Source organism: Gambusia affinis, linkage group LG14 (genome assembly GCF_019740435.1).
Source record: "Gambusia affinis linkage group LG14, SWU_Gaff_1.0, whole genome shotgun sequence".
NCBI classification, from domain to species: Eukaryota; Metazoa; Chordata; class Actinopteri; order Cyprinodontiformes; family Poeciliidae; genus Gambusia; species Gambusia affinis.
This window is the reverse complement of record NC_057881.1, coordinates 12106953-12123872: the sequence shown is the minus strand read 5'-3', so window position 1 is coordinate 12123872 and position 16920 is coordinate 12106953. Positions and strand designations below refer to the sequence as shown.

At 37.8% G+C, this 16920-nt stretch overlaps 2 protein-coding genes across 5 annotated transcripts in view; both read left to right on the top strand.

The window, feature by feature from the left end:
- The first annotated feature begins 483 nt into the window (after positions 1 to 483).
- On the top strand, positions 484 to 5514 carry vps72a (vacuolar protein sorting 72 homolog a). Its single transcript, XM_044139409.1, has 6 exons — positions 484 to 852; positions 1415 to 1567; positions 2050 to 2170; positions 2342 to 2518; positions 3919 to 4063; positions 4436 to 5514. Exons 1-6 carry the CDS (start codon positions 736 to 738, stop codon positions 4824 to 4826), a joined length of 1104 nt encoding a protein of 367 aa, XP_043995344.1. The 5' UTR covers positions 484 to 735; the 3' UTR covers positions 4827 to 5514.
- A 7983-nt stretch (positions 5515 to 13497) lies between these two features.
- LOC122844182 (ras/Rap GTPase-activating protein SynGAP-like) overlaps positions 13498 to 16920 on the top strand; it is a 56274-nt gene continuing 52851 nt past the window's right edge. For 2 of the 4 annotated variants that reach the window (XM_044139406.1, XM_044139405.1), the window contains exons 1-2: positions 13499 to 14787; positions 14903 to 15026. The gene's annotated coding sequence lies outside the window, so the exon portion shown is untranslated. Of the gene's footprint in view, positions 15027 to 16920 lie in introns of all 4 variants that reach the window. The other 2 variants (XM_044139407.1, XM_044139408.1) reach the window with 2 other exon arrangements.

Sequence of the window (16920 nt, the reverse complement as noted above, 5' to 3'; positions counted from 1 at the left end):
CCCAATCTATTGATTCCCAAATATTTGAAACTATTGCATTTACATTTTCAGATTGTTTTAGCAGCAGTTCCATTCAATAAATTTGAACATTATGGAAAGGTATACATTTATTTCAATAATTATTCTACTAAATGAAACATCATATATAGATTAATTACACACATTCTGACGACTTTAAGTCTTTATTTTTGCCTATTATGATGATCATCCGCTAACATACGAAAACAGTATTTAAGATATACAAGATATCTATAGCACATTTATATTTACTATGATAAAGACATCATATAAAGACTTGCAAACTTTGCACAAAAAAGTATGCTTACTAACTGATTAGAAGTTTTATCTTATTTTTATTTATTATTTTTTATTTGACAAACGAACCTCATCGTGGCGCATTTTCTAATATTTTGAATTAGAAAATGAATCAGCAAGGTCTAAAGTTCCTTTATTTTGAAAACCCATTGATTCGCTAGGCATGACGTACTGAGAGTGTCCCGGAAGTAAAACTTTTCTGCTACTACGGTTGGGGTTAGCAGTTAGCATCCTGTTCGATAGAGTTTTTCTAATGAATAAATCGTGATTTGCCTATTTGGTGAGGTGGATGTAGGGTGGTAGTATATTATAAAATAAACATGGTAACGAAAATATTAATTTAGTTTATCAAAGCAAAACGACCACACATTAACAAGCAGCACAAACAGAAGCTAAGGTTGGTTAGCATTGCTCGGAGCTATGAGCCTGGCAGTTGGACGCGAACCGAGGAAGACTGCGGGAAACCGCATGTCCAAACTCCTGGACGCTGAAGAAGAGGATGAGTTCTACAAAACAACATACGGAGGCTTCAACGATGTAAGCAATTACACTGAAAAAAAAAAGGATAAATACCTCATAGTTTAGAACTATCCAGATACGGGTAGTAAACATCTAACTGAGGCAGTTTTAAAATAGTTTGTGTTTCAAACAAATGCAACTAATTTTGCTTCCTTCCTATAGGTAAAGCATAAATTGATTCATAGTGTGTGTATATTGTTTGCGATATTTCGTATATATTTTTATTTGCAAAAATAAAAATACATTTATTTACACAGATGATTGAGACATACATGTTTAAACAGATATGCAAGATGGAGCATAAAAGCATAAAAGTACAAATTTAGCCTCATGAATGTATGAAGATAGTCAATAATTTATTTGTACATAAAGTTATAGCAACGCAGACAATAATGCTTTTCAGCCTGCATGTATGAATCTGAGTTGTTTATTGAACATCTGTTGTTTTTTCATTTGCTAATCATTTATTCAACATTACTTTTGACCACATTTTAATTGTATCATCGCCTTAAACCTCGGAGAAGCTTAACTAACCTGATTGAGAAATATATTTTTTTAAATTCCCATGATTACTTCTCAGGAATCGGGAGATGATGAATATCACGGAGAGCACTCGGACACAGAGGATGAGGTGGACAGCGACTTTGATATCGATGAGGGTGAGGAGCCTGACAGCGACCAGGAGGAAGATGCTCCTCGGAGGAAGAGTCGGGTCGTCACAAAAGCTTATAAGGTATTTTAGAAGCTTTAACCCTGTAAGTCATTTAAGTTACAAACGAAACATTCGGAAAGCATTTTTCAAGCAAAAATTTCTCCTGACATTTTTACGAGCACTAACAAAGTCTAAAAGAATAACTTGAATATAAAAACAGACTTTTTGCCTTGTGTCGACACAGCAGCTCATATGATTAATTAAATTAACTATAATTTCATTGTGGTGTATTACAAATGAGATTCCACCAAATGTTCGAGCATCTCTTTGGGATCTTTAACAGATTGCTGTGAAAAAAATATGAGTATATACTAAACAGTACTAGTGCTTTAGATTGAGATTTTAACAGCATGGTGCATATGCTACTATCAGCCATCACTATCATGTTCAGAGCCATCTTCTCTACTATATACTGGTGAAACCCCAAGCAGACATGCACTGTGTTCTGTTTTACGACTGGGTGTTAGTAATTAGTATGGTATATATTTTATATTTATTCCAAGGAGCCTATAAAGGTGGCAAAACCCAAACCTAAAAAACCCAATGAGGAGCAGAAGAGGACAGAGAAAACCAAAGTGGAGCTCAAAAGGAGGATTCCCCAAGAATTTCACGATTTTGCTGAATGTAAGTTGCAAAAATTATTTTCTTCCCCTCAAATTATCCAAGTTATTTTAGTAAATAATCTTAGTAAGTAATCATTCTGCAAATAATTATAATAAGCACATGATTATTGTATGAGAAGGGAATGGGTCAGTTTTGGGTTTGTAATTAAATAATGTCTCTGCTGTTCTGTAGCTCGGAAGTCTGTGCGACAGTCCACCAGTGAACACACCAGGAAGACCAACCTTCGCCTGCAGGAGCGTCAGGATGCTCCTAGGAGACGGAGAGGCGCTCACCGGGACCGACCTTTGACCCAGGAGGAGCTGCTGGCAGAGGCTAAAATCACAGCTGAGGTCAACATTCGGTCTCTGGGTGAGAACCATTTCAACAACTCAGTATTCCCTGTTGTGTATTGAGAGAACGGGTGACGAAACTCTGCAGGAGCAGCAATACGAATAGATGAAAGATAAGACAGCTGCTTAATAAATTATATTGAAATATTCCTTTGGGTCTTGCATTGAAGCAAATGCTCCATGTGCATCATAATAAATGAGAATGTATCCATCCATTCATTTTCTTCCACTTCATCCGGGGTCGGGTCGCCCAGACTTCTCTCTCCTCAGCCACTTGCTGAAAGTCCTGAGCTCCCACACGTTCAATTAAATAGGAGTTTAATTGAAAGTCAATTTCTTCCAGTAATTAACTTTAAAAAGTGAAACTCCTTCAGATTTATGACACACAAAGTGGTATAAACTTAAAGTGTTTGCCTCTGTTGATTTTGATGGTTATTGTTTTCAGGTGACGAAAATTTAAAATTCAGGACGTTCCCGACTGGAAATGCAGTGGAATAAGATGAATATGATCCAACAAAATGGATAATGGTAGTTCTTGAGTAAAACAAAACAACTAAAAGGTCTTCCATCTCCTCTGAACTTTTATAAGAGCAAATATTCAAAATGTTATGCTGAAATTAACTTTTTTTTTTCTGAAAATAGTCCCTTGGACCACTGAGCAGCAGTTTGGTCCTTTTTCTCATTAGCTCATGTTGTTGTCTGGTTCATGTCTGGCTCAGTGAGAAATGGGCCGGTTGTAGTCGATGCTCTAGATACACTGTTGTGTTTGCTTTAAAAGTAACAACAGACCAGCCTGGTGAATTTCCCCCCTCACTCTTGAGTTGGCTTTGTTTCACAGTCCTCTTAAGCTCGCTGCTGTCTCTGTTTGTGATGTGTATTTATTATTAATTAAATGTTTTTCTTCCACCCAACCTTCCATTGATATTCTTGGACACAACCCTTTGAATAGCTAGCTTCTCTTGGATTTGTTTAGGACATCTGTGATCGTTTGAGTGCTGATATGACAACTGTCAAGTGACCTCTCTGTTTGTGTACTGAATTTCTGCAGATGTTCTAAAATCCTAAATAACCTTTGGGTTACAAATGTGTATATTTTTCAGTTAAACGATGTTTAGCTGTAAGCCATAATTATCAAAATTAAGAGATAGAATATTTGATGAATCTATAAGATGTACTGGCTCCACTTTCTTGATTTACTTACAAAAACTATTCAGTTACATTTAATTTTACTTTGGGATCAGTAACTTATTTTTGAATTGAATTCACTGTTCTAAGTAATTAAGATTTACATGTATCTTGCTCCTATTTTGTACATGTTTGTTGTGCTTTTTATTAAGTCAATAAAATGGTGGATTCTCATTTTCTCAGGTCTTTTGCCTACAATCCGAATCCTAAAGCGTTTCTGGTTTCTCTTTACAGAGAACTACGAGCGTCTGGAAGCAGACAAGAAGAAACAGGTCCATAAGAAGCGTCGCTTCGACGGGCCGACCATCCGCTACCATTCGGTCCTGATGCCCCTGGTCTCTCACTCAATCCTTAAAGAAGAAAATGTCGATGTGGAGGGGTAAGTGTGGCCACCAGACTGACTCTGATGACCTCTAAAGTGGATTTGCAGACATAAAGGCGACTCCTTTTTTAATATATGCATTTTGTTGTCTGCATCAAGTAGAATCTGCTCCATAAATATTTAATCTCCTCTAGATTAACTTATGCCAAAGCATTATATCATGTTTAGCTGTTATGCAATTTAGTAAGAAGATTTATTACATTTTTTCTTCTTCTTCTTTTTTTTTTTTTTTAAATCTCCTGTAGAGGTATCTGTTGGGATTTCATCAAAGCAAGAGATAAAAAAAAAAATAATATTAAAGTAAATCCTGGTCTTTGTAAATAAAGCCCATGCAGCAGTTATTGATTGTCGTAATCTCGTTTTCCACAGGCTGGATCAGGATGTCTCTCAGACGGCACCGCAGAATCCCACCACGCCGTCCCAGCAGCCCACCGGAGGACTGTGCTCCCGGACTTACATAACGTTCAGCGACGACGAAGCCTTCGAGGCGACCTTCCCTCCCGCCGCCCAGCCCGGCCCTCAGATTCCCGTTCAGGAGATCTGCCCCGTCACGCACAAGGCGGCGCTGTACCGGGACCCGGTCACGGACATTCCCTACGCCAACGCGCGATCCTTCCGCATCATCCGAGAGGCGTACCGCAAATACGTGGCGGCTCACGGGTTTCCGAGCAGCTCGGCGGGAAGCGCGGGAGGCGACTCCTCTTCCATGAAGGGAATCCGTCAGAAAATGGTCGTCAAGCAAAGTGGATTTACCACATAGAGTCCTTGTTTTGCTTTCAGTTGGTTTAAGGGTTGTTTTCTATGTGGAAGTCAGCGGACGTTTTGTGTCTGAGCAGAATTGAAACTGTCTACACACGACGGGACGCGCCGCCTGGATCAAAGCACGACTTTGATGCAATAAAGTTGTTGCTTCTTTCTCCACTCTGCAAGAGTTACCTTAACGGGTCTCTGTAGGAAAAGTACATTTCATTGATATTATTCAGGGATGAGCGGCTAAGAACAGTGCAGAGTTCCAACAGAGTTTGGGAAAAGTCTGGAATTTTATTTAATCGTTTTCAACGTTTAGATATGTATGAAAAAATACGTGTACTTCCAGACTTCATTCCCTATTCTGTGTATTTCATTCTAGCTCTGTGTCTTTCTTGTTTGCTCATCTCCATCGTTTCTTATCTGAGTTCTTCCTTGCATCTCTTTCCTTCTTGCATTCCTTGTATCTTTCTTATTTCCTTCCTTGCTGCCTTTGGAATGCTCAGTCTGGAATTTTTACATGAAAATGTGATTCCAGTTTGTTTTCCTAAATTTCAATTTCATTTGTCTGCACACCCAAAACTTGAAGGCTGTTTGACTTAAAATTTGACCTTTTTTTTTTTTTTTTTACATGTAACCGTTTTGTACCATCTATAAGTGGGATAACTGAGAAAAAAATAAATAAATAGTTGAAACTGTGATTGAGTTGTTTTTATTTGAATGAATTTGGATGTGCACATGTTTTGGAAATGTAACTGTTTTGATCTTAAGTTAAATCTGTTTTATTGCTACTTGACTACGCTTTATTGTGGTTAGCACTGGTTTCTTAAAACAAAAAGGTCCTGGGTTCAAATCCAGAGTTTTCGTGTTCTCTCGAGGTTCTCCAGCTTCCTCCCGCAGTCTGAGAACATGCCAGGTTAACTGATCTCCAAATTAGCCTCGGCTCACAGTGCGTGTGGGCATGTTTTTTGTCCCGTATATCTCTGTGTTGCTGTTGCGGCCGGTGGCCTTGTATGTTTCTTTTGTCTCTTTCTTTTCTGTATATCTGCAGCTTTCTAATGAAATTAACTCTATTGGGAACTGGCTGCAGCCCTAATCCTCCTGTGACACTCCCTGAGGTCTACAGCAGAGCTGATTGGCTCACCAATTGTCGGCTCCACCAATCCTTGATGAGGCCTCCCTTTTTAAACCCAAGACTTCCTGGGAGAAGGCCCGGTTGCCCTGTGATGGACTGACAAGAAATAGTAACAGTCCTCCACCTTCCTACCATCCAAAACCACACAGGATCTGGATTAAAAAAAATAGAATCACATGACATGTAAACACCGTGCAGAGTTTTTTTTCTCAGCCTTCTGTGTCAAGACAAACATATTTGCGATCTATAGCACGCATATGAATGCCTAAGTTCCTCAAGTTCTATGTAAACAGCGGATTGGAAATATGTTTAGAGCTTAACGCTAAAGCAGATCTGAACAAATACAGTGTAACAGCTGTAACAACTATAGTGAAACACCTAACAAACAAGCTATCAGTTGTTTGAATGATGCTCCTTCAAACAATTTATTCTGCCGTTTGCGGCTGAAGTCAGCCAGTCTTCCAACTCAAATCCTGGAAAGTGTTTGTTTTTTAGGATGAGTCTGAAATGAAAGCAAAGCCGACGTTTAGGAATGTTGGACTGGTTTCCACGAGAGATTCAGGGATTCATTAAACATGCATGAACAAAATCAAGACAACACTCCAGGAATGTTTATGATAAGGTGATAAATCTGTAACGTAATATAAAGCTCAAAAGAAGTTGATTTGACATAATACCTCCCCTTTAAAGATATGAGGATAATACTGTTTGTGATGTTTATACATTTCTTCTTTCTGAATGTTTCAGTGTGATAGGATAACATTTTTCATTAAAGTCGAACCGCTCACTGTCTTGCCCTGCAGAACTCTGCATTTAAATGAAGCAGACAGCGAGCAAACATTTGAAAAATGTGCTTGCTTTATGGTTAATAGCAGATAATTGCCTGAGCTTCAGTCCTGAACAATAGAGCTGTGCTGATCCCTCAGGGGCTTCACATTAGCTTTTCTATTTTTGCTCTCAGTATACAACGACCGAGCAAGAACGTTTCCCCTCAGCATGATTTCAGAACTGCTTCACCTTTGACCTCCCATGTCCTGACCAAGAATCTCTCCAGCAGCTTTTTGACCGTCTAGACCAGCTTTAGCCCAAAGAGAAAGTTGGTATTGAAAACATTTGTTCTATATTCTGTACTCTTCTTTCCATTTGCGTCAGAGAGAAATGGTAACTTTTCTTGAAGCGTTCATTAGTCCCGAACTGATGCTGCTGTCAAAATCATCAGAATCCACTTTAACTGTTTTTATGATGACTTAACTTTGGATGAAATTAAACATCTGCTGTGGATTTTACACAGTTATCACAGACCTCTGCAATAATTAAATAAAGATGATAGAGATGACAAACTTGTAGAAAGACTTTAGCGCTGTAAATTAAGAGATTTGCTTTTTGGCTAACCAGGCAAGCAGTTTGATCATTATGCCATTATTTATTTGATATTTTGATATTTTTAATTTTGACCATACTCGTTCTGTCAAACAGAAGACTTCACATTTGATTCATCACCTGTATGCTTTACAGTTTGCATGGTGTGTTTTCCATGTTGCTAAATGTTTTTAGATTTACTTTCATCACTCCGAGGAATCTTGTTCCGGCTTTACAAAGAAAAACCATGCCAGTTCTTGTTACTAGATTCTTCTCACAGAGACGAGGCTTCCTCTGAGCTGCTGTTCTTTTTTTTTTTTTAGTTGCATTGCCATGAACTTTAACTCAGTGTTTTACTGAGGTATGTAGAGTTTGGAGTAGAGCTCTTTCTCTGCCCTGTGTTAATTGCTCTTAATATTCGTCCTGGAGGAGACGAATATTGCCGCTACGTTCGTCCTGGAGGAGATTGGTAACTGCTTCAAATGTTTTCAAAATGGAAACGTTTTTCTTTTCTTCTTCAGAAAGTTGGACTTCAGATGGATTTGGACTTCAGCTGGTGCACTAACCAGCCTAGATTGGTGGGCAGCAGCAGCCACTTCTCTAAGATTACTGCTGTCATTTTTCCTTCTTGCTATTTTAACACTCTAGAGACTCCGAGCCTGTTAACTGCCAGAAACTCCTGGCAATAGTGGTTTTTTTGATGCAGGCAGCTGGCATTAAGACAAGAGGAAATCAAAAGCATCATAATAAAAGTAAAAAAAACCAAAAAAAACCTTTGTGTTGGCTGCACCTTGGACAGGTTTTCTGTTGCTTTTTCTCACGTTAAGTCAAGGAGGAGTTGGCGCCGCAGCTTGCAGGTGTTTAACATGGTTTGAGCTTTACTGCTTTCACAAAGTTTCCTGCTGTTTGACTCGTGCAGAAGAAGGATGTGGAATTTTTATGTGATTTTATTGAAAGTAAACAAACCTTTTCTGCTCAGATACGAACAGAAGACCTTCCATTCAGTCTTTAAGCGGGGAAAAAAATAATCAATCGAGATCATGATGTGGCCCCATTAAAAGTTAGATGTTTTATTTTTACTAAATTTATAAGCATATTTTAGCACACATTGTAAATACACTAGACGCTTTGTGTCACTATTGTTCATTCTTCACAGTAACACATCACACCAGGCTATATTAGCTGAATGCTGACTCACAGCAGACACTGGAGGAACTATTACCCCAAACTGTGTTATTGTGGTGTCATATTGCACTTGTTCCAACAAACATGGACTGCACTGAGATTTTATTATGCCTTTTAAACTCCGGCAACCTCAACGCCGGTTATTTGAAAGCAGCTGCCTCCCACACACGTTGTCACTTGCTTTGCTGAGGGATAAAATAGACCAAACGTCTTAATTCAAAAATAACAAGCCGTCCCTTCAAGTGCCTGACGACGAATTCAGCGTCAAGCTGTGCCAACGTCTCTGCCGGAGCGACGAACGCATGCATATGCATACATGCTTTTAAACATTCAGTTGGTGGTGTTTTTTGTGTCATAGATGCTTCTCACATTCCTCTAATCCTCTCCTACAAGCAGGACGGCGAATGCTTTGTCTCCCACATACTGCACCCTGCATATGGCACTAAATGAACAGTTTGCAGAAAAGGAAGAGAGCGAGCTGCATTATGGCTCTTTCTAGTGTGGTAGTTGCCATGGAGAGGAGTGTAGGTGGTGTACTCCTTCTCTGTGTCCTCTCCCCCCTTTCCTCTGTTGCCCACCCTCTCTGTTCTGCTATCTGCAACATCCGTGCAACTTTCAGTCCTTCGTATTTACTCAGAGGTCGCTGATGGCGATGATCAATCCAATTGCAGCTGTAATATACGTGAGACTGCGCTGGGAAAAATTGACATGAGCAAGATTAAAACGAGCAGTTTCATTTGAAATGCTAATACAACATCACAACTGTAATGTAAGAGTTAATTGTGTGGAAATGTTGTCATATTTCCTCCATAAAACCATCCTAAATTATTATTATTATTATTTTCCCCCCAGATTTATTTTACTTGTTTGTTCCTTGTTGACTACCCAAGTTGTCCTGTAGGTTGTGATTCGTCAATCCTTTCCATTTTACACAAAGGCTATTCTTTTATCAGTTTCCATGGAGATTTTCGGTGTGTGCACATTGATGGTGACTGAGTGAGAACTGTGAGTGAAAAGAGTAAAGATGTTTCATTTCCAGTTTGCTCCTTTATGATGCAGTTTGGAGAACTGAATCAAGTAGACGAGTGTCCCAAGATGGATTAAAAATTTTTAGGGTTTGATGCAATAATATCAATAATAATAATAATAATAATAATAATAATAATAATAATAATAATAATAATAATAATAATAATAATAATAATAATAATAAATGCCCTCTTTAAAAAAAAAATGTTTCTATGTGCATATCTTCATTTTTAAATTTTTTTTTTGCAGAATACTTCCTTGTCTCTTAAAATATGTGAAAATACCCAGTCAATTTCAATATTTGATCTGTTTTTCAAAGTTTATTTTATTCAAAGGGATTTCTACATTTATTGGCAGCTTTAGTAAAGATGTGTCAAAAAAAAAAAGCCTTCAAGCAAATCCTTATTTTACTCCAGAATAACCTCAGAGTGAAGACACTTTGCAGCAGTTTTTTTTAAAGTGAGTTTTGGAGCATATTCTTATGCCTGGAGGCAAAATAAACATAAAACCTCAACCAAACTTGCCAGTTTTGCATTTTTAGTTTGATGGTAGACGCAGAAATATTTAAGTAAGAAGGAGTTTTCTAATTATTCTTACATCAAACACACTTTTCTAAAATTGAAAGCCATGCTTTCCTGTCTTTTCCATTATAATGCAATCAAGCCTTTGTCTCACAGATATACCCAACAGAAATGTGAAAGTACAGTTTTGCAATTAAACTAAATGAGCAGGCTCATCAAATCAGACACTAAATTTGTATTAAACATTTCTTTACCTCCAATTATCCAAGTTTTGTTAAAATAGAAATTGTGAAACATGTAATCACCCTTGTCCCCCAAATCAGTACCAAACGAATTCAAATTAAAGGTTAGACTTTTCTAAAAAAGAAAAAAAAGTTCGTAAAATAAGAGTGTTGTTTTTTAAGGCTCTCAATACAAAAATAATAATGCAAACATACTTTAATGTAAAAAGATGTAGAAATTGATGTATCTATTTAACAGGCTAAAGGCAGTCTGTATTTTTATTTATTTAAAAAAAAATAAACAGATGATCTCTATGAAAAGGAAATTTATTCATTTTGTTCAAAGCAATTTCTTAGCATGAGTTTTTTCCCTACATATTTAAATTTGTATAAAAAAGCATAATATTTCTTCTCCATTTTCTGACGAGACATTATGCTACTGCAATTAAGGATGAATGCAATGTAATGAAATATAGCAGAGATAATTTGTATATTTTATGGCTTAATAAAATTTTTATAAACTGTCTAAATAATCTTTGCTTTGTGGTTTATATGAATAGCCGTATAAAAGGTAAACAAACAAGACAGTGGAGTTAAAATAGACTGACATTTCACATGGGTTTTCTATTAATATCAGCTCTGCAATTCACAGATTTATTTATTTGATTTTATTTGATTTTCTCTAGACTCAACTTCAAATCGTTGATTCAAACCTTCCCAACCGTTTACCAACAAGGAGTGTCATTATTGTCTCACATCCATAATTATCGGTCACATTTTGTTTGTGACATAAATGTGGTTAAAAAAATAAAAAATAAATAAATAAATGCCCTAATGGGGTCGCAAATTGGTTTCCAGGGATTTATATAACACCATCTTTACATATTCCCACAAAATGATCTCTGACATCCTGAAGATGTGACAATTACTGGCAGGTATTTATGTAACGTGTTTACGTAGCAGATGTCAGAATCGACAACAGAACAATTGCTGTTGCCTTCTCACATCTGGACCTAAATGGACGGCTTTGTTCTTTCAGTGATGAGAACAGAAACCCATTAGACTTTTCAAAATGAGTCACCCACAGATATTCATTAGCGGTCTGCGTTTGGGCTGCTGCTGGGATTCTTTGAACTGCAAAAAGTGAGTACTTAAGGGACATATTTCCATTTTTCAATGCAAACTCGTCCTTTTTAGCAGAGATGTGAAAACATGTCCTCAGTGGTGTTTATTTAAAAGAAGTCTTGCATTTGCTGTGTCTAAATGGTCTTTTGTGTTGTGTTTTTACTGCAGTTAATGCGCAAATAAAACAGGAAAGTCCCACTTCATTTAACTTAGACTGGTACAGCTTCACGTTAATTTCTCTCCCTGAGGTTAAAGGAGCATTTCATGTCACGTGTCTTTAAATAAAGAATTGTAGATCCAGGAACTGGTTGTGGTTTTACTTGCTGGTTTTCTAAATAGAAGTGCTAAATATGAGAATATTGTTGCACACACACTGAGCACGAATGTCAAAATCTAGTGCTTTATCCTCTGGTCATTTTCATTTCACTCAGATACTGGGCATTCTGGGCTCCCAGCTGCAACAGACTTAAGGATAATCTCCCCCAGCATTTCTAGCCAGTTTTGTCTGATTTATGAAGAAGTGACTGGTGCTGGATCTGCAGAGACTGGAACCAGTTTCTCTGCCCTCATATTAAGGAACTGAATTGATAAAACACAGCGCATAACAAAATATTCAGCTCTTGTCTGAATATTTTGTTATGAACCACCAACTTTGTTGCATATTTTGGGCACTAACAGACAGACAGTGCGGCATAAAGTGGAAGGCTAAATTTGAAAAGTGTAGTTCGGCTTGTAGATCCACGTTTCAGTGACTTTACAGCTAGTGAAGTTTTGACCATTTTCTTTGCAAAATACCTGAAGATCGGTCACATTGCATAGAGAGAATCAAATTTCAAATGCTGCTATATGTTCTGATTTGATCTGGACTTTGACTGCGTCATTCTTAGACATGTATATTCTTTGGTCTGACACCATTTATTCATAGCTCTGGCGTCGGTGGTTAATTTCCAGTATAACCTCAATACTTTAGGAGTTCCTGGAGGTTTTTTTTACCCTTCCTAGACTGAGCTGTTTTGGAGAAAGATTTAGCTCCATCCCGCCTCTCTCTGACCAGCCTGTGATCTCAGTGGAGTTTACTGCATACAAACACCCCATTACTGCACTTTAAATTAATCTGAAAGTGAACACTGATGCTAAATGCTGTTGTCCTGCAGCTGAGTCCATTTTCCTAAACAACAAACATGAGATGAAATCACGACAAATCTTTTTTTTTTTTTTTTTAACACTGTGAGCCTGGAGCTTCCCAGCTCCTTGGGGATCTTGTTATCAGAAATCAGAAGTGCCTGCTGACACACAATGAGTTGTTTTAGTCCAGTTATTCCCCATTTTGTCGCAAGTAAACTTTTAGGCTGCCGATGGCATCGACTTGTTGGACTAAGGGGAGCTTAGGAGAAAATTTGAGCAAGGTTAAGGCTTCACAGAACTATAACACCAGTTTATTAAAAACCAGATCAATTCTGGGTTTTAATAAACTGGTGTTTGATATTAATGATGGAGTGGACAGGTGGATTTTCATAAACACTATATCTATATCCATATAAATATAGATATAGTGCGTTTTTTACACAGAGGGAGCTATTTTAAAAATTTTCTTCTGTTAGAATACTTTAGAATGATATTTTTATGTAATTATATGTGGGTGTGCATCAAACTCATTGAAAACATAACTGTAGCTCATCATCATCATCATCATCATCATCATCATCATCATCATCATCATCATCATCATCATCATCATCATCATCATCATCATCATCATTATCATCATCAGCTAAGAGTTAAATAAAAAACTAACTCATAAGTAAAAAGCTCTATTATTCCTGCTACTTCCACCGCCACCATTAACAATGATAATAATAACGATGGTAACAGCAATAATTGTAATTAAAATTAAATAATGAAAATATTTAATTAAAAAAAGCCTAATAATAAAAAAGCTAATACAACTTGCAATACCACCACCTATACAATAATAATAATAAATAAACAAATAAATAAACAAATAGATAAATAAATAAAGTGGTTAGATTTTTTTTCTTTCTCCTTTCTCCTTCACGTAACTTTCCTCGTGTCCTTTGACCTCTCCTCCTTGTGGAGGGTTTCAGTGACTGCTGGCCTGTCAAATGATTAATCTTCCATTCATTGGCCATAGCATTTCTGTATTAAAAATGCTTCATTTAATTGTTTTAATGCAATGTTTTTAAGAAAATGCATTGCCAGGTTTTTATTAACTTTATGTCATAATCACCAAAATGAACAAAAACAACAACAACAACAAAAAAAACTGGATGAACTTTTCACTTATTTTCAAATGCACCTGTCTTCTCACTGCAGTTATTCCTTTTCTGTCATAAATGTTTGCTGCTCTTTGAGAATAATTAAAAATCTCTCTACAGCTGGTTCTGAGTCGGGCGGACTCGGTTCCTTTTGGAGGCGTTGCATGGTTCCTGCTCACTATCTCCACCCTCCGGGGGAAGAGACTTCTCCGCGCACCGAGCAGTTTTTCTCTCCCCCCCTCCCAGCTCCGCCGTTAAATCTAAATTAGGTGTGACTGCAGCGCTCAAAAAGGCCAGTTCGGCGTCAATTAATATCAAGATTCAACCCTCTTCTTTTTTGCAGCTTTTTTTTGGATTATGGGGACGTTGGTGTGCGCCAACTGCAGACGCTTGCCAAGATTAAACCATCATCCGGAGGTAGAAGAAAGGATCACGATTTAGAAAAACAAACAAACAACAACAAAAAAACCAACTAATAATACGTGCGTGAATGCGATTTTCTTTGAATTTTTCGGTGCGCGTTTTTTCTGTGAACATTCTCCGTATATTTGGACGCTTTTTTTGAGGGTTTGGAGCGCGCTGTGAGAGGTAGCAGCAGCAGCAGGGCTGTTTCCAGCTCAGAGTTATTGGCATACCCTGCAATCATCATCACCATCGTCATCTGAGTGGTAACATTCATTTTAATATAACTGGCATGAGCAGCTGTCACAGCTTCCTGCCGTTATTAAGCGCTAAGGTGTGTGAGGAGCGGTGAACCAGCCTGCTGCTGCTGTGTGACGAGATTATTTCCAGATACAGCGGGGCAGTTTGGAGTCTCATGCGCCCAGATCAAACAATTAAGATGACAAAAAAGGGTGACTGTCTCCATTACCGAGCGAGCTGCGTTGGGATTGCGTTTCATTTCGTTGGGGGACAGAGAGTAGAGGAGGAGGAGGAGGAGAGGAAGGAGAAGCAGAGGAGAGCAGCTGAACCGCCGCTGACTGGCAAGCTGTGGCTTCAGTGATGGACTGATCTGGAGGTGAAGGGATCCCAGTCACAGCCTCAGTTTCATTTCTTCCCCCTCCTCCTCCCTCAGGAGCCTTCATTCTTTAACAAAAACACCTCTGGACACTCTGCAGCACAGGTGAGGCTGCGGTGAAACCCAACAAATTGTCCTGATGATTGAAATACTCGGAAGCTTTCAGAGATCATACCTGGATCACCGTCTCTGTAATGCCTTCACAATCTGATTCCTTCAGCGCACCGAGAAGGAATTAAGCCTCACAACGCTCCTCTTACACCAAGTGCACTGGAGACCCACCTGGATCCAGTCTGCACCCCCAGATGTTCTGATTTCTTCTCCAGAAAGTCCTGTATTTTTGGGTAAGTGCCAACAAACGTGGGTGTATTAAGAAAAGAAAAAAAAAAGTGGCAAGCAGTAATGCTTGGTCTCACTGTGAAGTGTTTAGGGAGTGTTGAATTTAGCAGCTCTAAGGAAGGTGTTAAACCTTTCCAGCCTGTATGTGGACAGCGTAGGTAGATGGTCTTAGACTACAGGTTATTGCAGAAAAGAAACCGCCGAGAGCCGTATAGAAATGTCCAGCAGCTGCTTTTCTTTCTGCATGACCTTTGCTTTCCCAGCCGTTGGGCTTACAAAAATATTATTTTCTGTTGTTTAAAAGTCTTCAGGCTGTGGCTTTTTATTTTAGAAGCCTTCTGTTGTTGATTAAACACATAAAACCCTGTAATATCACATGCAACATCAGCTCAAAACAGCTGACTGGTAGAAGCTCTCATGTTTTTGTATTAAGGCTGCAGGAGGATCTGTTGCTGCTCCAATGCCCATTAAAAAAAAAAAAATCAAGTAAAGTACTACAAACTTGTGATTTTTTTTACACTATCACCAGAACAATAACATCATTTTGTTAGCTATATGCTATGGAGAAATCAAAAAATTTATATTTCATGGTTGACACAAATGGATTTATTTCTGTGAACATACATATTAATGTTCATACTGCAGCACAGCTAGCTGGCGCAGGGAGTTAGAAGAGTAAATGGTCAGCATTTTAGCCTAATTTCACTGTGACCACTTACGCTAGCATTAGCATGCTAACAGCAGTGTTAGCATGTCAATGTGGGTTATTTTAGTGCAACTCATTTCTATAACTCATAAAGCTTCGGGTCACAACTTCTGGACATGCTTCGTTTCATGAAAACAAAACGCCACGTTCTTTGGGTGTCCAGCTTTTGGCTCTGATCATTTTCTTTCTGCCTGATTTATGATCCACAGTTCTGCTATGTTTGTAGTTTTCCTCAGATTTATTCTCTTCTCTGGTCTGCTTATTTATTTTAGACTGTTCCTGTCATAATCTATTAGTGCTGCTTTTTGTGATTATTATTCTGGTTATTTACTGAGTTCATCACATCCATTTTGGGTTGGTTTATGTTGTTCATTCCTCTGTGTTCATTATTATTTAGAAGGATTTTGCCATGTAAGTTTTTCCTTAGCCTTTGTTTATTAATTTAATGTGCTACGTTCGTTTGCATGTTTGTACTTTTTAGAAATGTTTTTTTAGGGGTAATTATCTACTTTATCTACCTGGCAAATTCTCTGTAATGTTTGCATGTTACTGTGAGCTCCATGTTTCAGTTTAAATTTACATTATTTTAACCTTTTTTACCTTTATGAAAATGTTCGATGCCACACCTGAGAGGCTGCCTGTGCTTTGGCGTCATGCATTACGATGCAAAGGTGATCTTTTAAAGCAAAAACAGATTAGACATTTGGGAATTTCAGCAGTTTTAGTTGAAATGGGATGATATGAGGATAGCGACATCTTCATCTCTCAAAGATCTGGAGGGTGACCCAAAGAAATTGTCTCGATTTAAGTAGTTTAGCATATTATCTGCTTGGCAGATAATACTGTTTACTGTTACAAACAAAGAACAAATGGGAAAAAAAAAAATTAAATTAAATTGCTGGGAGCATAATAATTATTATTTTGACAGACAGTTGTTTTGTTGAATGTGGATAATATCAGGGATAAAAAGACCTTGAAACCAAGAACCATTAAGTTATTACTTGTACAAGGACAAACACTAGAATTATTTCTTAAAATTAAATATAACAGATTTTTTTCTCAGCAATATGTTTCTTTAAAAATGCTACATATTTTGTTCTCCATCTGCTTTCAATTGACAAGCAAAATGTTTTTTTCCAGTGGTTAGCTGATGGAAAGCCCATCACTTTGAACTCACTTTGAATTTCCATACC